Here is a 26,684-nt window from a genome sequence, read left to right as displayed (position 1 = left end):
TGAGTTTCCAAGGTAGGTTTTATTGGTATAAAACCAAAATAAGGTGATGTAATTGTCAGCTATATAGAACTAGGTGAAGAAAAGGATTTTCTCTTAGAATTTCTTCACTGAGGGAAAAGGAAAATTTTTTCCTTATAAAGTAATAAAATATTGATTAGTCTTGGCAATTATTTGACTAAGCAACTTCAGGGCACTAGAACAAAAATAGTTATTTAATTTTTATCAAATAAGTAAAAAGTCAGCAATTTGTTACAGCTTCTGAAAAAATAGGCAAAACCGTAAAGCAGAGAAAGATTTCTCAAGCTATCCATGTATTTTTCTCCTTCAGTAAGGGAGAAAAAAAAGGTCTTCATGATTTTACTAAAAGATCTAACAATGCAGAGGTAGTCATGGAATGTCTTAAATCTTCATCCTACTGATGAATCCTCTCTCAATCTTCCTATGCTATAGGAAGACTATAAAATCACATTACACAGCAGCTACATAATCTGGTACAATACAGCCATCGTCGGTTAGGACTGTGCATGATGCAAAAGCTTCCAATTCTGATTGTGGTATGTTATATACAAAGCTGTCCTTCACCAGACTTATTAAAAACCACCCCTAATATAATCTTTAGAGATTCAAAGCTACAAAACTGATACACATATAAAGTTGTTCTTGTTTTGTTTCTTTTTTGAAATACACATCTGTTTCCATTTTCTAGGAAAGGCAGAGCCGGAAAGTCATATATTGTGAAAGCCACTTTACAGGCGGCTTTATTTAGATAACCCAAGATGAATCAGTGCCATTATTGTTGTGTAGCTGTGAAACAGATCATCATCCTTTACCTCATTACATTTCTTCAATACAAAGTTCCCAGTGACTATGCGATCACATCCAATTTCTCCATTTCCAAAGAAGCCAAATAAAGGAACACTAGGAAAAAACTTTCTGAATGCATCAGCTTCAACATTCCCCTTGGCTCTATAATATTGAAAACCCCTGCCAACACATGCAAACATGAAGCCAATGGTATTCCGTTCTGGAATGTTGGCAGCTTTGAGGCGCTGCATCGCAGCCTCAACGGTCTTCTCATCATTGACATCCTCGTTGAGGAGCACCGTGGCACTCTGGATTCGGTGTCCACTAAATGACAGTCCAACCACTCCAGTGGCGTCAATATCCAGAGGCTGTCTGGAAATCAAATTAGAAAAATGTGGTGATACATCATGAAATAAAATATAAACTTTAAAAGGTAAAAGAAAAGTGATTCACTGGCCAGGAGCTGCTGTCTTTAACAGCCTCCATCTAGCCCGAGGCTTACCTTTAGCTAAGAGCAGTATAATAGGGATTAAAAATTAAACTATGAAATTAAACACTTAAAAGAAGGCAGGGAAGCAGATCTATGAGGAAGTAAACAACTGTTTTTTCAGTCACAAATTTGAGGGGCAAATGTATCTCCACAAATATTTCTGAAAACCATCATGGGTTTTTAGAAAGATATAAAATATCCTTAACCTTTTTCACTTTCTTAGAAGGAATCTTAAAAATTTTATACATATACATGACATCTACTAAATAAAGCTTTCTAGTATTATTTACACGTTTGGTATCTTTCTCCCCCTTACCTTGGCTGTCACATTCTAAAAAAAGATATATTAGATATTCAATCATGAACAATAATCTTATTAGGAACCTGTAACTCCAGAAGTTTTAGCTTTACATTATCTGGTCCATAAAGGAACAAGATTCTATTGCTGGGTCTTACTTATTATTTTCAGCCTAGAATTCAGCTTAATGTAAAGATAAAAACATGTTTTGCTTATATTTGCTCTTTTAAAAAATGAAGTATTTCATCCTTACTAAAGAAAATATAAAGTATCAAAGTTATAGAGCATAATATAGTGAACACCTATAGGAGAAAAACAAATACCTTATATTTCTATCATGTTTACCAACATGTGAATTGATGAAATGGGCAAGATTACTTGGTTAACAAGGTACTTAATTCTAAAAGCTTAAATGATTAAGACAGTAAGGCTAACTTAGTACCAAAACCCTTTACTGAGGAGCAAAATCCACCTTCTCAAGTCCTCCACTGCCCCCTTAAACTTACTATGTTTCCTCTTTGACATACAATCGCAATGTGTATTGTCAGTATCTTGCCTCAAAGATTTATTTATCCATCTTTTTTTTTTTTTTTGGCCAGGTGGTATATCTCGCCACTGTCAAAACGGAGCTTTGATTTACTCAATGGCTTCTTTTACCCACTGACACAGTACGAAGACCACATTAAAATTAATGTGTCATGTAAAGGTTAACAATTCTTGAGGCTTATTTCCCACAATAAGTACAGAAAGAAAATGATATACAGGGATCCCTGGGTGGCTCAGCGGTTTGGCGCCTGCCTTTGGCCCAGGGCGTGATCCTGGAACCCCGGGATCGAGTCCCACGTCGGGCTCCCGGCATGGAGCCTGCTTCTCCCTCCCTCTGCTTCTCTCTCTCTATCGTAAAAAAATAAATCTTAAAAAAAAAAAAAAAAAAAAGAAAAGAAAATGCTATACAGTCAACTGACCACGCCAACAGGCTCGCATCCCAGATGTTGTATGCCTGGTCTGAGTGAGATTTGCATTTAAAAGGTAAATGAGGCTAAATCATCACTGCGCTGACATACAATTTAGAGGTAAAAGCAAAGACGCACAGAAGATCAGGTCTGAGGAGAAATAATCCACAGGTAATCACTGAGAATTAGGTGATTCTACTGCTTAGAATTCAGTGCACTTGCATTCTTCACCTCTTCCTCTCTGGTGAGGAAGACAGATTTGAGAACTGTCACAGGTAATGTTATTCCCTCTCCAGAAGATTTCCGTAGAACTCAGCATACCGGAGGTTCTAAGAAGTTTTACCATGAGGATTCACTGTGTAACCATGTGTTTCCTTTAGAGGAGGAAACAGAACTACAGAAGAAGTGATCACTATGGTTGTACAGGGTACAGAGCTGTCAGGGAGACTCCAGTAGACAATGCTGAAAATCAACTTAGAGGAGAGGATGAATTCAACTAAAATAAGTTATTAAAAGACAACATAAAAATTTCACTCCCTAACAGTAAGCAGAATTATGTTGAGTATTGCAAAACGGAGTGAACTATTAACTTAGTTCTGTAAACATGCATTTTAAAAAGCCTAGGTAAGAAAAACCTGAGAACACTTGTGGTCATGCATAGGAGAAACTGGAAGCACATGAGACCTACTTGTCAGAAGTCAGCGATGCCAGGTTATCCACCTGGCCTCCAGCCAATATGACATTCGTATCACTCAAAGTGCTGACAACGCGCTGCAGATAATTATTGGCTCCCACCTTACAGCAATTATAGCCAAATACCAAGACCACACGAAGCTCAGGGTTATCTAGAAGGCCTGCAGAGAAAAGAAGAGCAACAATTAAAGATAGCTTTCCAAGAGGAATATTAGTATTTTTCTTAGAATCTTCTACATTTTTGCAAAATGCAATGTTTCTGCTAATGACTTGCACTTCTAGTTATATGCAGTTTAGTGACACTGTCTGTCCAGTTTCCCATTTTTTTTTTGTTTTTTTGTTTTTGTTTTTTTTTTTACAAACTCTAACACTGTTTAACATGTTTGCTGGCTTAATTTTCCCCATTAAAATAATGAAATGGCTTTGGAAATAATACAACCCACACTCAACACAAATAAGGAAGCTGCTATGTAACTGAGCAGCACCTGTGGTGGATCTTGATAGAAGCTGTCTCCATACAGGCCACCACCAGGAATGAAAGGGAACGCTGGCTTACACAGAACAGAGTTAGCAGCAGTGATAATTTAAAGACCCAGAGAAAATGGACAGATAAGGCACCAACCACCTGTAGTGTGTCCAATGGTGGTCCCTACCAAAATGTATCCACATCAAACCTCTGGAACGGATGAATGTGAACTGATGTGGGGGGGAAAAGGCCTTTGCAAATGTGTGTTTAAGGAATTTTTTTTTTTTAAGATTTTATTTATTTATTCATGAGAGAGACAGAGAGAGGCAGAGGCACAGGCAGGAGGGAGAAGCAGGCTCCATGCGGGGAGCCCGATGTGAGACTTGATCCCAGGACCCCAGGATCACGCCCTGGGCCGAAGGCAGGCACCAAACCACTGAGCCAGGTGGGCTGCCTTTGGATCTTGAGATGATATCATCTGTTATTATCCAGGCAGGGTCCATAAATACTAAGACAAATCTGCTTAGAAGAAACACAGACATAGAGGAGACAATGTGACCACAGAGGCAGAAAGTGGAGTGATGCAACCGTAAGGACTATCAACAGCCACCAGAGGGTGGGAGACACAGAAAAGATCCACCCTCGAGCTTCCAGAGGGGGTGCATCCCACTAGACACCTGGATTTCAGACTCTGGCCTCTGGGGCAGTGATTGAATACAGTTCTGGTGTTCTAAGCCTCTGGGTTTGTTATAGCAGTCTCAGGAAACCAGTACATCATGAAAATACATACAGGCCCAATCTACGTTTTCCAGGAAAGGGGGTGGGAGTGAAGATGGATTTTAAACTCTTTCCAAAACAGGAAAAAGTGTTCTATTCTGTAGCATATCAACAAAAAGCAGTTTCCATTAGGGGGTGGTATAGCCCAACAGGAGACAGGCACTTCCCTACAAACTCCCCTGCTTTCACCTGAACCTCTGGGACTTAAGATTATCAATTTCAAAATTTCTGACATTATCAAACTCATAATTGGACAGGAAAAAAAAAATCCAACACCTAACCCACACTCCTGTTTCCACTGAGTCAGCCACATGACTTCCATCTTGACAGACCTAAGGTGCCAGTCATCAGAAATAAGGCTCATTTAAGCAAACTGTAGTGGGGGTGGGGGTGGGACCACTGATTACTAACAAGAAATAACAAATCATGCAAGAGCAAGTAATGACTTATCAAGGGAAACTGCCTCTGCTCTATTTTTAATTTTCTATATAATAAATCACTGATACGGAGGGTGAAAAGGATATTATTATAGAAATCCAATACTTTCATACCATATATCCTAAAACCTACTAAAAGGTCTTTTTTCCCCCACAAAGACCAGAGCAGCACATTTGGAAAAAATGTTTTTTCTCTTCTAAAATACTTTTTAGGGGATCCCTGGGTGGCGCAGTGGTTTAGCGCCTGCCTTTGGCCCAGGGCACGATCCTGGAGTCACGGGATCGAATCCCACGTCGGGCTCCCTGCATGGAGCCTGCTTCTCCCTCTGCCTGTGTCTCTGCCTCTCTCTCTCTCTCTCTCTCTCTCTGTGATGACTATAATAAATAAATAAAATAAAAAATTAAAAAAAAAAATAAAATACTTTTTAAAGTTGGAAGAGGGCTGTGGGATCAACTGTCTAGTCTTATAAGTAAGGACTGCTAATCCCAGAAAAGTGACAAGCCCAGAGAGTTACATGGTAGGGTCTAGATTAAAACCCACATCTCCACTCAGATTTTTATGTTTCAGAAACCTAAAGCTTCTAAATATCTATCTTCCCTAATGTTTTCTAAGCTCTAGACTCTCTTTCACAATTGTCTACTAACATTTTCATCTGAGTACTCTAGACACACCAAATCCCATGTCAGATTCAGGAAAGCAAAAAATATGAAGAAATACTCCAAAGACAGGCCGGGAAAGCTTGGAAAAACTTTAGGACTGCATGTTCAGGTTTCTCTTCTTTTTAGAGAAGCCACTCTCAAGACAAATGTTTTATGATCTGTTTCAAAGTGGTTGAATCTAAATGCACACAGAAAATATACTTCAAAGAAAATCTCTCTTTAAAATGAGGCTAATAGGAGGGAGGGGCAAGATGATCGAAGAGTAGGGGTCCTCAACTCAGCCCCACAAACTTACCTAGATAACTTTAAAAACATCCTGAGCACATACGAATTTGACCTGAGATTTAAAGAGATAGCAGCTGGAACAGCTACAGAGAGAAAAGTTTTTGCTTTTACCAAAAAATAAAAAAATAAAACATCAAGTTGGGGAGGGGAACCGTGACTAGCAGGGCTAAAGCAGATCGGTGAAGCCTCTGGGGCACAAGAGCCCAGCCCTGGAGAAGCAGGAACTTTAAAAATTTGCACCTGAGTTCTTTCTGACAGAAAAGAGCTCAGCAGGGAAATAGGGCAGAATGGCAGGAGGGGCAGTGAAGCCTCAAGATTCCCGGAGTCACCATAAGAGGAGGGGCCCCCCGGGGAAAGCTCACGGCAAACCGTGGTCCTATCTCAGTAAAAGGCTGGAGTGCCACAGCCCTCAGGGCATTGAGGAGAAGCCAGTTGGTTAGGCGGGCTGGCTCTGGGGCAGCCTTTACAATAGAGCCGGGTAACGGATGGAGGTGGCTGTAATCCACTCTGTTCCCTTTGGGAGAGGCGGTCCCTGGGAGCGTGGGTCCAGGGGCACGGGGCCCTGGACACCAGGGCCCCCAAGTGGACAAAGCCAGTGATGCTCCATTCCCCCCATGTCAGGTGGAAGCGGGGAGGGCACAGGACAGTGAGGACTCTCCTGCCGCTGGGTGCCCCCCAGCTGTGCAGATCAGTGTACCTGTTCCAACCCCTGGAGCATTTAGGCCAGTGAGGACTGGGAGCTGTGGTTAGTTATTCGTGGGGAGCTCGACTCTAGAGCTGGAGATCTGGCTGTGGCCATTATTGTTCCTCCTTGTTTCACTTTGTGCCTGGGAGAGGTGGGGCTGCCAGAGAACAAAGGTCCTATGGGGTAAACCGCTCCCACTGAGCCCAGCACCCAGCAGGGGGCGGAGCATCTCTGCTCAGGTAAACACACCTGAGAACCAGCACTGCAGACTCTCCCCCGGAAGAACTGCTGGAAGAGGAGAAGAGCAAGTTTACTGAACAAGCAGGGCTAGAAAGCTCCAGGACTGAGGGAAAATAGTATATAGAACTAGAACTTTTTTTGTGGTATTTTCTCTTTCTGTTACACTTGTTTTTAAATCAGAATAAAAATTTCCCTTTTCCCACCTAAACTACAGTATTTTACCAAATCTTCATTTTAAAATTTTTTCCTTTTTGACTTTCATAATTCTACAATTACATGTCTTAGATGTACTTTTCACTTCTGGATTCCCTTCAGCGTATTCAATTTAATTTTGGAGATATATGAGATATGGGTATTTGTTTTTTGTTTCGTTTTTACTGTCTCATTTTGTTTTACATTGGTGGAAGCTAGTACCTTCTAAAACACAACGGACATACACCCAGAACGAAGTGGAACACCATGTTGGTTCATTCTGTGAGATTATATTCTCTCTTCCTTCTCACTCTGCCCCCCTCTTTTATCTTGCTTATCTTTGTGTGTTCAATACTGGGGCTTTATCTAAGTACTGCCAGTTTATATAAATTTGGGATTGAGCACCTTCTAACATACAGAACACAATACATTCAGAACCAAGAGGATCACCCTCTAGGACCCCACAGGGAGACTACATTCTCTCCACTACCACTTCATCACCACCACTATCCCTCCACCCCCGTTTATTCTCTTTTTCTTGATTTTGTTTTTTTTTTTTCTTTTTTTTCTTGTTGTTGGTTTTTGGCTTTTTACTTTTACTAATTTGTTTTAAAATTTGTTTTCCACTTCAGTGGTCCTTTTATTTTGTTTTGTTCTTTTTCTTTTATTTTCTGGTCTCTGACCTCTCCGGAATCACCAAGGGTATATTTTACTTATGTTGTGGTTGATACTTTTGACTCAGTCCACACATACAGTCACTCTGCACTGAACAAAATGACCAGAAGGAAGAATTCACTACAAAAGAAATAACTGGAAACTCTTTGCCAAGAGTTACAGAATTTGGATTTAAATATAATGTCAGAAATTCAGTTCAGAAGTATAATTATAGATATACTGGTGGCCCTGCAAAAAAGCATACAGGATGCTAGAGACTTCCTTACTGCAGAATTGAGATCTACTCAGGCCAAAATTAAAAACAGATTAAATGAGATGAATCCAAACTGGATGTTCTAACAGCTAGGGTTAATGAGGTGGAAGAAAGAGTGAGTGACATAGAAGACAAGCTGATGGAAAGGAATGAAGCTGAGGAAAAAAGAAAAACAATAAAGAGCCCACAAGGAAAGGCTTAGGGAAATAAATGATAGCTTGAGAAGAAGAATATACATCTAATTGAGATTCCAGAAGAGACTCAGAGAGAGAGAGGACCTCAAATTATATTCGAACAAATCATAGCTGAGAACTTCCCAAATTTGAGGAGGGAAACAGGCATTCAGATCCAGGAGATAGAGAGGACCCCCCCCCCCAACAATAAAAACCGTTCAACACCTCGACATTTAATAGTGAAACTTGCAAATTCCAAAGATAAAAAATTCTTTTTTTTTTTAAAGATAAAAAATTCTTAAAGCAGCTTGACACAAGAGATTTTTAAATTATATGGGGAGAAATATCAGAAATTTCCATAGAGACCTGGCAGGCCAGAAAGGGCTGGCATGATCTACTGAGGGTACTAAATGAGAAAACCATGCAACCAAGAATACTTTATCCAGCAAGGCTGTCTCAGAATAGGAGAGATAAAGAGCTTCCAGGAGAGACATAAACTGAAAGAATATGTGACCACCAAATTGGTTCTGCAAGAAATATTAAGGGGGACCCTGTAAAAGAAACAGGGAGCCCAGAGAAACAATCCACAAAAACAGGGACTGAATAGGTAATACGATGACACTAAACTCATTATCTTTCAACAGTTACTCTGAACGTGAATGGGCTTAATGATCCCATCAAAAGACACGGGGAATCAGACTAGATAAAAAAGCAAGACCCATCTATTTGCTGTCTACAAGAGACTCCTTTTATTTTATATTTTATATATATATAAATATATATATATATATCTACCTATCTACCTACCTACCTACCTACCTCATTTTAGACCTAAGGACACTTCCAGCCTGAAAATGAAGGGGTGGAGAACCATTTACCATTCAAATGGTCCTCAAAAGAAAGCTGGGGTAGCAATCTTCGTATCAGATAAATTAGAGTTTATCCCAAAAGACGGTAGTAAGAGATGGAGAGGGACACTATATCATACTTAAAGGGTCTATCCAACAAGAAGACCTAACAATCATGAATATTTATGCCCCTAATGTGGGAGCTGCCAAGTCTATCAATTAACCAAAGTAAAGACATGCTTATATAATAATACACTAATAGTAGAAGACTTCAACATGGCATTCTCTGCCAATCACAAATCTTCTAAGCAGAACATCACCAAAGTTAACAAGGGCCTTGAATGATATACACTGGACCAAACAGATTGCAGATATATACAGAACTTTCCATCCAAACTCAACTGAATACACATTCTTCTCAAGTGCACATGGAACTTTCTCCAGAATAGACCACATATTGGGTTACAAATCAGGTCTCAACTGATGCCAAAAGACTGGGATTGTCTCCTGCATATTTTCAGACCACAATGCTTTGAAACTAGACCTCAATCAATCACAGGAAGAAATTTGGAAGAAACCCAAACATGTGGAAGTTAAAGAGCATCCTACTAAAAAAGGAATTGGTCATCCAGGAAATTAGAGAAAAATTAAAAGGATTCATGGAAATTAATGAAAATCAAACAACCATTCAAAATCTTTGGGATACAGTAAAAGCAGTCCTAAGAGGAAAATATCTCACAATACAAGCTTCCCTCAAAAAACTGGAAAAATCTCAAATACACAAGCTAACTTCATACCTAAAAGAAATGGAGAAAGAACAGCAAATAAAGCCTACACCTAGCAGAAGAAGAGAGATAATAAAGATTCGAGCAACACTGAATGAAATAGAGACCAGAAGGACTGTAGAATAGAGCAACAAAACCAGGAGCTGGTTCTTTGAAAGAATTAATAGGATAGATAAACCCCTAGGCAAGCCTTATTAAAAAGAAAAAGACTCAATAAAATCATGAACTAAAGAGATCACAATCAATACTAAGGAAACAATTTTAAAAACATATCATGAGCAACTATATGCCAACAAATCAGGCAATCTGGAAGAAATGAATGCATTGCTGGAAAACCACAAATTACCAAAACTGGAACAGGAAGAAATGGAAAACCTGAACAGGCCAATAACCAGGGACGAAATTGAACCAGTCATCAAAAACCTCCCGAGACACAAAAGTCCAGGCCCAGATGACTTCCCAGGGGAATTCTATCAAACATTCAAAGAAGAAATGATACCTATTTTACTAAAGCTGTTCTGAAAGATAGAAAGGGACAGAGTACTTCCAAACTCGTTATATGAGGCCAGCATTACCTTGATCCCAAAACCAAAAACTCCCCGCAAAATGATAATTAAAGACCAATATCCCTAATGAACACCAGTGCAAAAATTCTCAACAAGATACTAACCAACAGGATCCAACAAGACCTTAAGAGGATTATTCGCCATGACCAAGTGGGATTTATCCCCAGGATGCAAGGCTGGTTCAACACTTGTAAAACCGCCAACGTGATAGAGCATATCAATAAGAGAAAAAACAAGAACCATATGATCCTCTCAATTGATGCAGAGAAAACATTTGACAAAACACAGCATCCATTCCTGATTAAAACTCTTCAGAGTGTAGGGATAGAGAGAACATTCCTCAGCATCTTAAAAGCCATCTACGAAAAGCCCACAGAAAATATCATTCTCAATGGGGAAGCACTGGGAGCCCTTCCCCTAAGATGAGGAACACGACAGGGGATGTCCACTCTCACCACCACTATTCAACATAGTCCTAGAAGTCCGAGCCTCGGCAATCAGGCAACAAAAAGAAATAAAAGGCATTGACCTTGGCAAAGAAGAAGTCAAACTCTCCCTCTTCACAGATGACATGATACTGTACATAGAAAACCCAAAGATTCCACCCCAAGATTGCTAGAACTCATACAGCAATTCGGCAGTGTGGCAGGATACAAAATCAATGCCCAGAAGTCAGTGGCATTTCTATACACTAACAATGAGACTGAAGAAAGAGAGATTAAGGAGTCAATTCCATTTACAATTGCACTCAAAAGTATAAGATACCTAGGAATAAACGTAACCAAACAGGTAAAGGATCTATATCCTAAAAACTACAGAAAACTTCTGAAAGAAATTGAGGAAGACACAAAGAGATGGAAAAATATTCCATGCTCATGGATTGGAAGAGTTAATACTGTGACAATGTCAATGCTACCGAGGGCAGTATACACGTTCAATGCAATCCCTATCAAAGTATCATGGAGTTTTTTCAGAGAGTTGGAACAAATGATCTTAAGATTTGTGTGGAATCAGAAAAGACCCTGAATAGGCAGGGGAATATTGAAAAAGAAAACCAGAGCCGGGGGCATCACAAGTTGTGACTGTGATGGATTTCAAGCTGTACTACAAAGCTGTGATCATCAAGACAGTGTGGTCCTGGCACAAAAACAGACATATTGATCAGTGGAACAGAATAGAGAACCCAGAATGGGTCTATGTCAAAAGACCTATCTGATTATGTCACTCCCGTTTAGACTCCTGGCTTCCCACTTCCCTTAAATTCCTTACCGTGTTTTATGGGCATGACGTGCCTCTGCAGCTTCACCTGACATTACACTCTCCCCGACAGCTGTCCTCACTACTCTAGACACACCAGATTCTTCATGTTTCACAAATAAGCACTGAATCCACAGCATTTCAACTTCTATGAAGGTGCATTATCAGGCCCTTTCTATTTCGTGTCCTTGATCTTAGGCTACCTTGCTCTATTTTTGTCAGTAACTGAGAAAGAAGGTAAAGACTCCAATGATGCTCCTCCCTATCCACATCTGAGGACCCTTCCTCAAGATAGTTCACTTCTTCTTAGGGCCTTGTCCACGTCACTTTCCCAAAACCCCACAACAGATTTTAAGTACTGTGGTTACAGGTTTCCTAGCACCTCTGTGCTTCTACTTGGCACGAATTTCACATCCATGGTACCTGAAGGAAGCAGTCAGTTTGTTCTGCTAGGCTGGAAGCTCCAGAAGGCAGGAACTTCACCATGTATTTCTAGAGTCCCACACATACAGCACCTAGCATACGGCATGCATGCAAACAGTTCCTAAAAGAACAAACAATGGCTTTTTCTGAAACTTTGGTGAGGTGTTTCTGCCCTTCTCAAAAATTAAGTGCTCATCCACATATTCTTTTTCATCCCAGAGACTATTTTTAATACAGGATACCACACAGACCTCAGGAAAACCTGTCCCTCATTTTTAAAATGTGCCATTTTTGTAAATTCAAAAAGAGTAAGAGAAAGAATGTGTGTGTATAAAATTATATATACTATGATGCTGGGCCAGACAATGACATCCTCTCTATGCAAGGTCAGGAAGAACTAGAATTCTCAAATGCAAGGTCCCCGTCTTTAAGAGGCACTTCCAATTTCATGGAGAACTGAGCCACTTCAATGCTTTCTGTGGGCCTTCACAGGTCTTCTCATCACGGTGCCTAAGCACTGGGGCAACTCTTCTGTGTTCTCTAACATTGGAAAGCACCCCATTCATGGTAGTATCCCACAGGGTTGGAGGACTTTTTCTCTAAAGGGCCAGATAGTTAATTAGGTTTTGCCAGCCATATAGTCTCAGTTGTATGTTTAATTCTGCCATTGGAGTACAAAAGCAGCCATAGGTGATACATAAACAAATGGCTGGGTTCTAGTAAAACTTTATTTACAGAAATGTGGGGGGCAGACTTGGCACATGGGCTGTATGTAGGTGGTCTTTCCCTGCCTTACAGTGCTTGTCTAGACTCTTGCAGGGGCCTCCCAACTAGTCTCCCTGCTTCCACTATCTTCCAAGGGTCACATTCGCAACTAGAAGATTTCTGGTTAACAGTTGCCATTTACTAACTATGCTCTCTAGCCTGGCCTCACTGTGCCCCACCCTTTGTCAGCAAAAGTAAACTGTTTACTACTTTCCCTACATGCTCTCACTACCTGGCTCTGTGCCTAGGTTTCTGCTAATCATCTAGCCTATCCTGTTACCACTCTTATCTTTCATGTTTTTCATCCTTCAAAGCTTTAAATGTTACTTGGCCCACGAAACCTCCTTACTCTCCCTCCCACTGGTGATCCTTACAGCAACCTTTCCAGGTCTTCTACAGAGGCACAGCTCACTTTCTATTTGGGTTATAATTATGTATGTACCTGTCACACCCTTCCTGGAGTAGCACTGAGACAGAATTGGCATCCAATTAGTTTTCTAGCCCTATGGGACCTTTTAATAAAGCTGAATGAAATTAACATAGAATTTCTATTATCATGAACCCAATGAACATACCCATCCTCTCATCAGCATTGAACTCTCTCTCTTCTTCCTTCCTTGTTGTAAATTCACTGCTGGAATATTTTCCCAAGTCTGTACTAAGCTGTCCTGGACACTCTTCACAGACAGACTGCCAAGACATATATATGCAAATGGCTCTCAAACCAACAACTCTGACCTCAACTCCTTCTTGACTTTGAGACCCACAAACTTTTAGCCACCAATCTAAGAGAGTTCTGGTTTGCTGAGCACTGTTAACTCCAACAAATCTCATTATAATATGACAAAGTCTCTCTGGTTTGGCTACACAGTCACATTTCCTCCTAGAATTCTTTCTGCCTTTGTAGCTAATATTAGATCCATTTAAAAGGCCCAATCTGAAGTTTTCCTTAGACTCCATCTGGCATCCTTGATTTCAGGCAGCTTTATGATAACTCTGGTGTTCTGTTTATGTACCATGTAGTCTAAGAGCCTTTGCTCTCTACTCTTGCCAGAGTTTAGTTTCCTCATCAACAACACCCTGTGACAATTGCTACCTGGCAAGGCTGTCATGAGGATTAGAAATAGCACGTAACTCGAATATCCCAGACCTTCGCTGCCCTTTCACGGAATGTCCTTTTCCTGAGCTCCCGCTAGACTATTCCTCCACACACCCCAAGGCCACACTGCAGATGCATCACTGTGACCCACTGCAAAGCCTGCCTAAGGTACAGAGGCCAACACTGGCCTACCATCTACACAGCAATGTATTTTGCTAAGTGCTTTACATAAGCCACTTCATCTAATCATTACAACTCTGGAAGTTAGTTTTCCCACTTTACAGATGGGAAACAGAGGCTTAGAAAAGTTAAGAAACTTGTCCTGAACTAGAAAGCTAGAAAGTAGCAGAACTAGGTCAGCTACAAGCCTGTGTCCTTACTAGGTAGAGTATCCAGCTCAACCCCACACACTGGCTATTGAAACCTCGAAGGCTTTACCTGTACGTACCTGTACCTGACAACTCCCTTCTATGTTATGAGGCCTGCTGCTGCCAGCTGCTGATCTTCGCAGCCAATGCCCCCTCCTTCCATCGCCATCAACCACTTTACATCTTTCTTTTACATTGTAAAGGACAGCTGTCCAAGTCAGTCTCAATGTGTAGACTCCTTTTTTTCTCATCAGTAAACCAATCACAAATTTTTCCTTCGCTGCTACATAATTTTTTATTCCCACTGGATTTGGTGCCATTTCAAATAACAGAGGCTTAGCTCTACAGGCTGGCTGATTGATGCATTAAACAGGTCACCACTGAATATCTTCTATGCCAACAGATTTTAATGAGTTAATGCCAATAAGTTCATTTGTAGGCATAGGCAAAAAGCCTTAACGCTGTTCTGCTTGAGCAACTACTCTGTTGCTTACTATATTAAATTAAAATTTCTCATCAGATCCTGGAAATTAAGTCAACCCTTTACCTCTTCAAAATCACCTTATGACCTATCTACTCTGACATATCCTAGTAAATACTTGTTTGACAAACTACCTTCATTTACAGCTTTTCTAAAACTTAACAAGTTCACTATACTTTTTCCCATCTAAATTAATCGACATAGAACTAACCTCTAGCTTCTAAATTTTTTTTCCCAATAAATGCCTTTTATTGGTCTAAGAAAATGCTTTAAAAAACTTTTCAGAAAATGAAAATAGGTCAAATGATTAAATATTCAAAGAGAAAGAAGTGCTTCAAGATTAAGAATTAAATACAAAGACATTTATTATCAAGAGTATTTTTGGAAAATTTTTCATCTCTGGTTCTCTCAGGCTTTAACATAAGTAAAATAATTTAAAAAGTATATTAAAATCTTTTAAAAAATAAAAAGAAAATTGCACAGTCCATCAAAAGTAAGTAAATACTTAAAAATAAGTAAATTTTACCAAGAGTGTACTGCGGTAGCCTCCGTGAATCACTAGTTTGAATTACCCACATCTCTAGAAACGTGTATTTAATTTAGACTCTCAAAGGAACAAAATCAATCAACAAATTGGGCAACTAATGGTAAATAACAGTGACTTACCTACTTCAGTGAGTTGATGTCTTTCTAGTGTTAAATTCTTTGGGTCCTTAATAAAATGAAAGGGTTGTATTTTTATTCCTTCAATTTGAGGGAATAATAGAGCAAAGCCAGACTCTCCAATTTCTATTTCCTGAGGTCGATTGTTACCTGATCCCATTGGAGTCACTAGGAAAAAAGTTAAACAGTTTCATGAACAGATTTAATAAAGCTGAAATTTGGTAACACTCCATGCCCCACTTAGATACCTATCTTGCCCCACTTAGATAACTACACTTTGGGTAACCAAGATAATCAACAAGTTAAAAGCTGGGTACAAGTTTCTCAGTTTTGAAATTTTAGGGGTAGTGTCATGCTGTCTGCAATTTACTTTGAAATGGTTAAGAAATGTTTTTACAAACAAGCAGAAAAAAAGCAACCATTGCAAAGTTTTTTAAAATGGTGAATCTAGATGAAAGGAATATGGATGTTTACTGTACTATTCTGTCATTCTTCAACTTGGAAGATTTGAAGTTTTTCTAAATAAGATTTTGGGGGGGTAGTAAATACATCTTCACAGCAATTCTACTTTTAAAAATTATCCTAAAAATATTGACAATTATATAAAGTATGTATAGATGTACATATACACACACAGAGCTATATATACGCAAAGTACTTTTACACACACACAAAGGAAATGGACAGGCTGATTCTAATATATGTGGAAATGCAAATGACCTAGATAGCCAAAATGATTTAAAAAAATATCAAAACTTAATCAATCTTTAAAAAGAGGATCAAGACCTACAGTAGTATAGCACTGACTCAAGGATAGACAAATACAGGGTACCTGGGCGGCTCAGCTGGTTAAGTGTCTGCCTTAAGCTCAGCGCATGATCCCATAGAAGATCAAGTCCCACAGAAGAATGCTAATGTGATTCATATGTGGAGCTAAACTATTCTGCAGATAATATTCTCAAGAGAAGAACAAAGACTGAAGATTACTGAGAAAATGCTTTAGTAGTCCAGCTGAGAAGACATTCAAAAGAGATTTAAATATTGCACAAAATGAGATTGGGTTCCCTGCTCGACAGGGACTCTGCTTCTCTCTCTACCCCTTGCCCTACCTGTGCTCTCTCTCTCAAGTCTTCTCTCTCTCAAATAAATTTTTATTTTTATTTTTTATTTTTTTTAAATGTTTATTTATTTATGATAGTCAGAGAGAGAGAGAGAGAGAGAGAGAGAGGGAGAGAGAGAGAGAGGGGCAGAGACACAGGCAGAGAAGCAGGCTCCATGCACCGGGAGCCCGATGTGGGATTCGATCCCGGGTCTCCAGGATCGCGCCCTGGGCCAAAGGCAGGCGCCAAACCGCTGCGCCACCCAGGGATCCCTCAAATAAATTGTTAAAAAAAGGATAAGCAAATAGATCAATGCAACAGAATTAAATCCAGAAAGACCTATAAACATGCAGTCATTATTTTTAACAAAGGTGCCAAGGCAATTAGAGGGAAAAAAAAATCTTTAACAAAGAATGATGAAATAATTGGATGAACGTATGAAAAAAAAATTAACCTTGAACCCCTATCTCACACCATATATAAAAAATTAATTCAAGTTAGGTCACAGAACTGAATATAAGAGCTAAATAGAATAGCTAATAGAAAAATACATAAGAGAATACCTCTGTGACTTTGAGATAGGCCAACATTTCTTGGAGAAGATTTTTTTTTTTTAAGATTTTATTTATTTATTCATGATAAGACATAGAGAGAGAGGCAGAGGGAGAAGCAATCAGGCTCCATGCTGGGAGCCCAATGTGGGACTCAATCCCGGGACTCCAGGATCACACCCTGGGCCAAAGGCAGGCGCCAAACCGCTGAGCCACCCAGGGATCCCCCTCTTGGAGAGGATTTAAAAAACATTCACCATAAAAAGAAAAACATAAACTGGATTTCACCAAAATAAAAGTTCACTGATCATCAAAGACACTGTTAACAGAAAGAAAGAGAGCAAGAGGCTGGGAGAGAAGATTTACAATACCTATACCTGTAAAAGGTCTTGTATTAGAATATATAAACAATTTCAACTCAAAAATCCAATAAAAAAATAAAAGACTTGGATACGTCACAAAACCAGACAAACAGCCAAAAAACATATGAAAACATGCCAACATAATTAAAATCATTGGAGTAATTCAAATTAAAACCACTACAAGAAGCCACCTCATACCCACCATGATGGCTAAAATGAAAAGATCCTTTGAAGACACTAAGTATTAGCGAGGATATGGAACAGTGAGCAACTGAAACCCTCATTCAGTGCTGAGGAGTATAAAATGGCTCTGGAAAATGGTTTGGCAGTTTCTTATAAACATATACCAACCCCAAGACCCAGCAATCCCACCTCTTGGTAGTTGCCCAAGAACAAACCCATGGCTTCAAGACTTACATAGAAATGTTCACATCCTGGGGCCCCTGGGTGGCTTAGTCAGTTAAGTGGCTAATTCCTGATTTTGGCTCAGGGTCCTGGATTCCAGCCCCATGTCAGGCTCCTCACTCAGTGGGGAGTCTGTTGTTTCCCTGCCCCGCCCCTCCCCTCCCCTGCTGTGCTCTCGCATGTACTCTCTCTCAAATACATAAAATCTTAAAAGAAAAATGTTCACAAGAGCATCATCCATAATAGCCAGGAATGTGAAACAATCCAAATTGCCATAGAGTGGAAATATCATCTATTTATGTAACAGAATAACACTCAATAATTTTTAAATGAATTATTGATAAACACAGTAACATAAAGAAATCTCAAAAATATTAGGTTGTTAAAAATATTTTTACAGAGCGAAAAAGCCAAGACATAAAAAGGAGTATATACTCTGGTTCCATTTGTATGACATACAATAGGAAAACTAATCTATGGCCGCAGAAATCAGAAGTGGGATTTCCTTTGTAGGCAGATTGACTGGAATAGGGCATGAAGGAACTCCCTGAGATGACAGAAATATTCTCTATCTTGACTGGTGTGTAAGGTTACACAAGGGTATATATTTGTCAAAACTCATTAAATTGAACACTTACAGTTGTACAGGTCACTGTAAGTAAAGTTCACCTTAAAAGAAAGAAAATGACCTCTACGCTTAGAGGAATGAAAAAATTTTCTCAAACCTGAAGCTTTCTGAACCTAAAGAGGGAAGAAAGGCCAGTAGCCAATGGCTGCTTTAGAAACAATCACTAAACTGTGGCTTAAGAAAAAAGAATCCAACCAAATGTCTTGGCAGAAGTTTTGTTGGGATATACATGGGACTGCCTCACAGAAAGCACCTGGCTCCCAGGGAACCCAAACCAGTGTGTTCAGGGAAACGTGATGGAACTGCAATGGCACCTCCTCCTGATGTCAAGATCATATGCAAACTCGGAATAGATAACGTTAAAACTCCTTCAGCGTAAGGGGAGCCCGAAAGGCAGGCTTAAGGTAGACCTCCTGCCCTCACAACGGGGTCCTCCCAAGTCCACCCTCCCACCTGAAATTTTAGAGGAGAAATGTGATTGTGCTTTCAAAAAGCCACAGTGGGTGAGGTGGGGAGGCCAAAGAAAATGAGGAAGCTACTATTCTATGTAAGCATTTGCTAATAACTAGTAATGGCAAAACCTAGATCACTCATTTAAAGAAAATTCAAAGATAAAAGAAAAGCATGGTTACTGGTATCCTTTCTTTAATCCAATGAGAAATGAAATGTGTGGTGATAGGTGGATGTCATAGCAGGGGGTGGGGAGCAGATAACGATAGGGAGAGATGAAATAGTTCCTATCAACCAGTATTTACCCTTATTCATTTGTAAACACTTGAAATCCTTCTACCTCACTATATAAGACTCTTAAATTTAGGTCGAAAGTCAATTATGGAGTACTACAGAGTGAAAAAAAGAAAGTTATAAAAGCTAACATGTGCTCACTGATTCCTGCACATCTCTACTCTACTTGCGCTAACTCATTTCATCTTCATAACCCTCCAAAGAGGTATTATCAATCATCTCCATTTCATATATGGGGAAACTGAAGTCCTGAGGTTAGGTAACTTGCCCAAAGTCACACAGATACTAAGTACAGTTGGGATTCTATTCCAGGCACCTGAATCACTGTACCATGACTGCCTCAATACCGTGCCTCTCCCCCGTGGGCTATGGAAAAGAATCAAGAATAATAAAAACCGGTAAAAATTCACTAGTGAACTTGGGAAAGGGTATAATTTCACGCTATAAACTTCAAACCATGGTGTCCCAGCAGAGAAACAGAGGTTTCTAGGAAGATCTACTGTGGCTTCTATTCCTAGCCCTAACACTCTCCTGCCTACCAGAAATGATACTGGTTGAATTGACAAAAGTGAGAATGCTCACTTAAAGCCTTCTTATTTGGAGAGAGAGAGAATGTGAGCTTTTCTCTCACGAATGGCTCCCCTGGAAAGATATGCATCACATTTAGTTTACACAGACAGCCCTGAGACTACTAACCACAATAACCTAAAGAACACTAACAGAAGTCAAATATAATACCATGGTAAATACGACTAACTTTATGGCATTCTGGATGGCCAAAAATATAAATGTGCTTTTAGGCTACAAGTAATTTGCTAATCTACAGGGTCCCTCAGTAATGCAAGGCAGGAAATCATCAAATCGGTATTTTCTCTCACCTACAATTCCTGGGGTCACAATCCCAAGGATGTGGCATTGTTTTGGGAATAGCTTCTCAAGGGCAAATGCTGCTTCCATAGTAGTTCTTTTCCTTGCTGTAATAATACAGTAGCAAAATTATTATGTTATTCATTTGAGGTCAACTGTGATGGTGTGGGGGGGGGACAGCAAACACGGAATAAAGTTTAAGTCGTTTATACCACTGCTTTATGAGAAAGTCAATGGGGGTGCCTGGGTGGCTGAAGTGGGTAGGCACTCAACTCCTGATACCAGTTCAGGTCTGGATCTCAGGGTCATGAGTTCAAGCCCTATGTTGGGCTCCATGCTGGCTGTGGAGCCTACTTTAAAGAAAAAAAAAAAAAGCCTAACAACTTTGATGAAAACATTTTCCCATTTGGGGCCTGTTTTATTAAATTATAAATCTGACCCTCAGCACCACCATTTGCCTTTCTTGATTGGTTCATATACTACTTACACCCCAATGATGTTAAATCTAGCAACAGCAGCTAAATTTTACCTTGCTATTGTACCTCTCAGTTTATTTTTTTATTTTTGGTATCTCTCTGTTTAGCTGATATTAGAACATGACTTTTCATTGCATAAATAAGTCACCTGGATTCAAATTAGAGAGTGATTACCCAGGTCGAGCTCTCGGCCTCCGTGTGCCCAGCTTGGGACACTCGGTGTACTTCTCTTAGCAGAGTCAGGAAGGCACAGTGTAATTTTGGTGTCCCTGAACGGGTCCCCATCACAAAATAAAAGGTTTTAATAGCCAAAGATAAACATCCTGTTTAGTAAGAAAAAGTGGCTGGAGCATTAAATTGTTTCAAAATGAGAAAAACATCTTTCAAAAGAACGTTTTAATTGTACTCCAAAGTTCAGAAATCAGTCTGAGGCAGAAGGGGGTCTTCAAGTTTCAAAGACAATGTATTCACGTCTGCCATAGGGAGAAGGCCCAGAGCCTCACCACATCTGTAACTCTCAAGACTAGGATAATATTTAACTCCAGAGGTATATAAGGAACAAAAAACTCCCAAACCTTTTCTCTTTCAGTATTTACCTCTCTTGTGGCCACGACACTCTTCCAGACTAATGAACGTTTCTGAATCAGCCATATAAAGAACTGTCTGTGGTAAGATGTGAACATTCTGCTAACAAAAAACAAAACAAAACAAAACAATAACAAAAAAAGGAATTAGATCACATGAATCCATGAGTGCTCTCCTGGTTCCTTAAAGTTCTGCCCTGGTCCAAACTGCTGTTGGCATACCCTCCCCTTCAGGTCAATGTTAGCATTCTGACTCCAACTACTTCCCATTCATTTTCCACTCATGCTCTTACCTTTTCAGGTCATTCATTTGAGCATCTGTTATTTCTTCTCAGGTCAAACTCATTCCAGCCTGACTCAACAAGTTTTCATAATTTAAACTCTTAAACAAAAACATTAAGTGCCAGCAAAAAGTGCCACTTTTGCTCTGTTTGCATAGGCATTAGTCACAGAAACACCTCAGCAACAAAGGGAAGGTATACACCCTGTACCACTCCTTCCACTGCCTACCAAATCAATATCCCAGACCTTCACTTTCACCTTACCGACTGGTTCCCTCCAGGGACCTTTCTGCTTCCTATAATTCTCACATACACACACTGCCGTTCGGGGATTCTCCTGCAGCTCTTTTCACTTTGTACTTAATTTAGGATTGTTTCCCTCAAGAGACCACCGAAAGTGCCACCTCTGTTACAAAACCTTCTCTGAGACTCCTTCAGGACCCCAGTCCTCAAATCCCAGTCATTCATACTCATGCCTCACCTGCACTTACGAGCTGGGCTTCTTCAGACTGTTTCCCACTAAATGTCACAGTACAGACAAGTGACAAAGTGGTTGAATTAAACAAAAGGATGAACATACTTTTTTTCCTGAACTGGTTATTTTCAAAGACTTAACTGTCAGAACAGAATGAAGAACTCACATATAGCAAAGCCTCAATGTGGATTAAAAAAAAATGTTACTCCACTGTAATTTTGGGGAATGTTATGTTTCAGAGTAGATTTCATATAGACAAACTCAAAAAAGATACTGAGACAGAATGATGACCTTGTGATGGCTCCAAGGCTGATAACTTATGGATATATTGCCTTTGGTCTGCACAGCATTTTCAAAGAATATAACCTGGTTACCACTTATTTAAAATTCCATAAAATATTTACAGAAAATGTGGGCCTCCAGATTCTTTCAAAAAACTAGACATTCTAACAACACTTGGACCGGGCTAAATGCAGGCAAGTACGCCCTGGTGTGCCATGGCCTTATTGCTCTCTATGCGGTTACCCTAAACCAACTTCATTATCTGCCTAACTTTGGAGTCATCTGGTACAGGGCGTAATGAGATAGAAGGTATAGTCTTGAAGGTTTATGATTCTCTCTTTCCTGGTACCCAATGAAAAGCACTTGCTTAGTCTTCTTTCCTCTCATTAGAAGCAGTAACAGTGACAGTCCTCAACAGGAAATGTTCTTAAAGCACAATGTGAGACAACTACATCCTTACTCCACCATTCAAAGAAGTTCCAAAATGGCAAGATATTTTATAAAATTTTTAGTGGACTTTAAAATCCTTCTAATAAAAGTTAAATTATCTTTCTTTATGGCTAAAATAGTACCATGTCCACTAGGTAATGCGGCAAACACAAAGGAAACAGCATGATTTGGGCAAGGTTACATGTTTGTGTCTAACCACGCTAGCATTTACTACACTGAATAAACTTCTTTAAGGGCATTACTGTATGAATTTTAATGATGACATTGATAATAGAGAATAATTTCATTTACTGAAAATATTATCCCTGGTACTGCAGTTAATGTATTTATATGCATCATCTTCCATTATTTAACCGTTAGAACTCTTTCAGCATGAGGAAAATTCTCATTGTCTTTTCATTTTATGGAGATAGAACCTGAAGCTCAGAGAGATTAGGTAACTTTCTGAGAGACTGGCAGCTAGTATGCACCAAAGATGGGTTCAAACCTAAATCTGTCCAGCTATAACAGCCATTATATTGTATAAACTTTTAAAGCTATACAAAAATAATACCTGCTGTGGTAAAACTTAGGGGAAAAAAAAGCAAATTTAAAACATTAAAAATAAAATCACACAATTGTACACCAAAAGGAAACCTCTGCTGACATATTAGCTTTTCTAGTCTTCCTTTTGTTTTTAATAACTCAGATTATACTAATTTCATAACCTGCTTTCTTACGACATGAACATTTTTTCTTGTCACTACTGTATCTTACAGGTCATCAGTAAGTGGCTTGATTTCTACACTGTAAGTTGTTTTCAATTTCCCTTATAAATGATGCTGCAAACATCTTTATGGAAGTGTTTGCATTTTGAATTTCTCCAAATGACAACCTCTAGAAATACACTGGGCAGGATTTGAGCCAAAGTGCAAAGAAAAGTTTACTGCAATCCTGCCTGTGGATACCGGCTGCTTTGGATCTGAATCCTAGAGACCACCAGAGTAAGGAGAAAATTCACACGACAAGAGGGAAACAGAAGACTAGTCACCTGTGGGGCATTTGTCTAACACTTAGACATATTAAGAATGCCGAGCACCAGATTTCTAAAAGGAAAAGTACAAAAAATACCTAAGAGAAAAGAAAATTGGGAAGAATCTTATGTTGGACTGAAATGGGATGTGCTTGTTGCAAACTCCTGACTTTCCATATATATAAAAATGTAGTTGTAAATGTGTGTGTATGGATGGGGTGTGTGTGTGTGTGTGTGTACACGTATGTATGCATACACAAACACATACATACGTATATATTCCTTATCTCTGTCCAGTGGGCTCTGGAGCAGCAAACCCTTCAACTGCCTTGAGTTGGCCAGATCTTGGCTTTTATTTTTTATTTATTTATTTTTAACTTTTATTTATTTATGATAGTCACACAGAGAGAGAGAGAGAGGGAGAGGCAGAGACACAGGCAGAGGGAGAAGCAGGCTCCATGCACCGGGAGCCCGACGTGGGATTCGATCCCGGGTCTCCAGGATCACGCTCTGGGCCAAAGGCAGGCGCTAAATCGCTGCGCCACCCAGGGATCCCAGATCTTGGCTTTTAAATACCATTTTCCTCTAAAAGGAACCAAAGCTCTTTAAAGAAATGACTGATTCCAGGACTAAAGCAGACAAAACATAAAATAAGCTTCGAGCATCTTCTGCCAGAAAGCAAGGAGGTGCTCAAAGGTGATGGACTCATCTCTCAAAGACCCTGAAACCAGCTGAAGGGGCTCAGTCTAGTCAAACTGGGGACAATTTGGATGCCAAAATAAATACTGGTAGTTAGAGATCATATTCCATTGAATAAAATAAGAGACTTAAGAGTCTATACAGAAATAAATCAATGAATAAATTGAAACAAGGTATTTCCATAGTTTCAAAGTATCTCCTCAGAAATTACTTCCTAATTACAGTGGAAAAGAATAATTTTACAGGAGGGCCATCTGGCAGACACAGACCACCTGAATCAAATTATCAGAGGTAATACCTCCAGTAACGGACAGAAATGGAAGTCATATGCTACCTGACAGGATGAAGCTAGAAGAGCACGGCATCACTTCTGTGATATTCCTGCCCGATACCTAATCTGAAACTAAGAAACAAGCTCTACAAAATAACTGGCCTGTAATTCACATAGTTGTCAAAGCTGTGAAAGTCAAGGAAAGCTTGAGAAACTGTTCCACCTCAAAAATTAAAGAAATGACAGGGGCGCCTAGGTGGCTTGGTGAAGCCTCCAAATCTTGATTTTTGCCGAGGTCATGATCTCGGTGCTGGGATGCAAGCCAGTGCCAGGCTCTGCACTCAGTGCCAAAAACAAGGTAAGACTGTAATCTGAATTATTCTGTTACGGGGAACATTACCGGGACAACTGGCAGCATCTGAACGGATTCTGAGGAATGGATGGTAGAAATGTGTCGGTAAGAATTTCCTCAGGCAGCCCGGGGGTGGGGGTGGGGGGCCGCGGTTAGCGCCACTTTCGGCCCAGGGCGTGACCCCCGGGTCCTGGGATCCAGTCTCACGTCAGGCTCCCTGCGTGGAGCCTGCTTCTCCCTCTGCCTGTGTCTCTGCCTCTATGTCTCTCTCCGTGTCTCTCATGAATGAGTAAATAAGATCTTGTTTTTAAAAAAAATTTTTTAAAGTATTTCCTGACTCCCCGCACCGTGACGACGCCCGCAGAGCCTGCCCGAGAGCACCGGGGCACAGGGAGACTCGGCCTCAGGCCCCCTGGTCTAGGCGGCCGCCCCCGCTCACGTTCCGCCCCCCCCCCCCCGGGTCCTGCCCGGCTTTGGGGGCTGCAGGCCGGAGACGCGGGAGGAAGGAGAACGGGGCCTGCTGCCGAGATCTCTGGGCCACGTACTGGACGCTACGGGGGAGGGAAACCCGGCGCCCTCCTGCGAGCAGTGACCACCGGACTCGGGCAACGGAAAGGTCCTGCAGAGTTGTGATCCTAAGACCTGCGCACACGGAACGGCCAGCACGAGAGGACTCGTCACGGACACTCTTCACGTCACGAGAAAACGTTCCCTAAGTTACAGGAACAGGATGACACAGAGTAGGGACGAGAGAGGAGCCCCGCCCGCCCTCCCGGCCCCGCCGCCCCCGCCGCCCCGCACTTGCCTCGAGCTCCTCCGCCAGCGCGCGCACCAAGCAGTGGTCCTGCCGGCGGCCCGCGCCCGCCAGCCCCGCGGAGACCCAGGTCACGCCGCGCTGCAGCCGCAGCACCCGGCGGGCACACTCCCTCCACAGGCGGCACACGCTGGGGGCGCAAACGCACAGGCCGTGAGCCGGCGGCCCCGCCCCCGCCCGCGCCCCCCGGACCCCGCGGCCGCCGGAGGGGCACGGCGGGCGTACCTCGCGGTGGGGACGCCGCCCCGGGGCCGGCCCGCCCGCCCCGCCAGCCAGGGGAGCCCCGCGGCACGTCCCGAAGTCAGCGTCCCGCCTCCGCGCCTCTCACCCGGCCGCCCGCAGCAGCGCCTTGGCGGGCAGGAAGGTGAGGACGCGCTCCACCACCTCCGCCAGGTTGCCCAGCACGAAGGTGCCCTGTGGGTCCGCGCACGGGCCTCGGCCACCGCCGCCCAGCAGCTCCATCCCGCAGCGGCCGCCGAGCCAGCCCCACCGCGACGCGGAAGGCCGCGGGCAGGCGGGCGCCGACCTCCCGCCCAGGGCGCACGGCGCAGGCTCGCGCGTCACTTCCGACCGGAGGGGGCCGCAGACGCTTCCGGCGTGTTTGGGGGCGGGGCGGCCTGGTCGCGGCGGGCGCGCGTGTGTATGCATCAGCGCGAGCCCAGCCTTGCCCCGCTTCAGGAGCGACGGGCTCCGCGTGTGCGGGCGGCTGCGGGAAGCTTTGGCGTAAATCCTTTTTTTTCTTAAAGATTTTATTTATTTATGAGACAGAGAGACCCAGGCAGAGGAAGCAGCAGGCCCCATGTAGGGAGCCCGACGTGGGACTCGATCCCGCGACCCCGGGGTCACGCCCTGGGCTGGAGGCGGCGCTAGACCGCGGGCCGCCCCACGTAAATCCTTTCTTCAAAGACTGTGCAGTTGGAGCGCGCAGGCGCACGGCGGGGGCGGGGGACGCGGGCGCGCCTGGGCTCCCCCGACTCGGGCCGGAGCCCGCGCCC

The 26,684-nt window shown here is 41.7% G+C and overlaps 1 protein-coding gene across 2 annotated transcripts; it reads right to left on the bottom strand.

The window, feature by feature from the left end:
• Positions 1-26,232, bottom strand: FBXO22 (F-box protein 22). Of its 2 annotated transcripts, none has more exons than XM_055319787.1 (7): positions 26,018-26,232; positions 25,681-25,819; positions 21,066-21,156; positions 20,005-20,100; positions 15,340-15,504; positions 3,234-3,399; positions 1-1,176 (listed from the first exon to the last, which is right to left on the bottom strand). In XM_055319787.1, the coding sequence occupies exons 1-7, from the start codon at positions 26,149-26,151 to the stop codon at positions 759-761; spliced, it is 1,209 nt and encodes a 402-aa protein (XP_055175762.1). In that variant the 5' UTR covers positions 26,152-26,232; the 3' UTR covers positions 1-758. The 2 variants fall into 2 exon arrangements, with proteins under 2 accessions (XP_055175762.1, XP_055175763.1); XM_055319788.1 differs by having other exon boundaries at positions 21,066-21,153.
• Between the last annotated feature and the right edge of the window lie 452 nt (positions 26,233-26,684).

This window comes from Nyctereutes procyonoides, unplaced genomic scaffold, assembly GCF_905146905.1.
Source record: "Nyctereutes procyonoides isolate TBG_1078 unplaced genomic scaffold, NYPRO_anot_genome, whole genome shotgun sequence".
Classification (NCBI taxonomy): Eukaryota; Metazoa; Chordata; class Mammalia; order Carnivora; family Canidae; genus Nyctereutes; species Nyctereutes procyonoides.
Note: the sequence above shows the minus strand (reverse complement) of the source record. Positions and strands in the feature narration are given on the sequence as shown.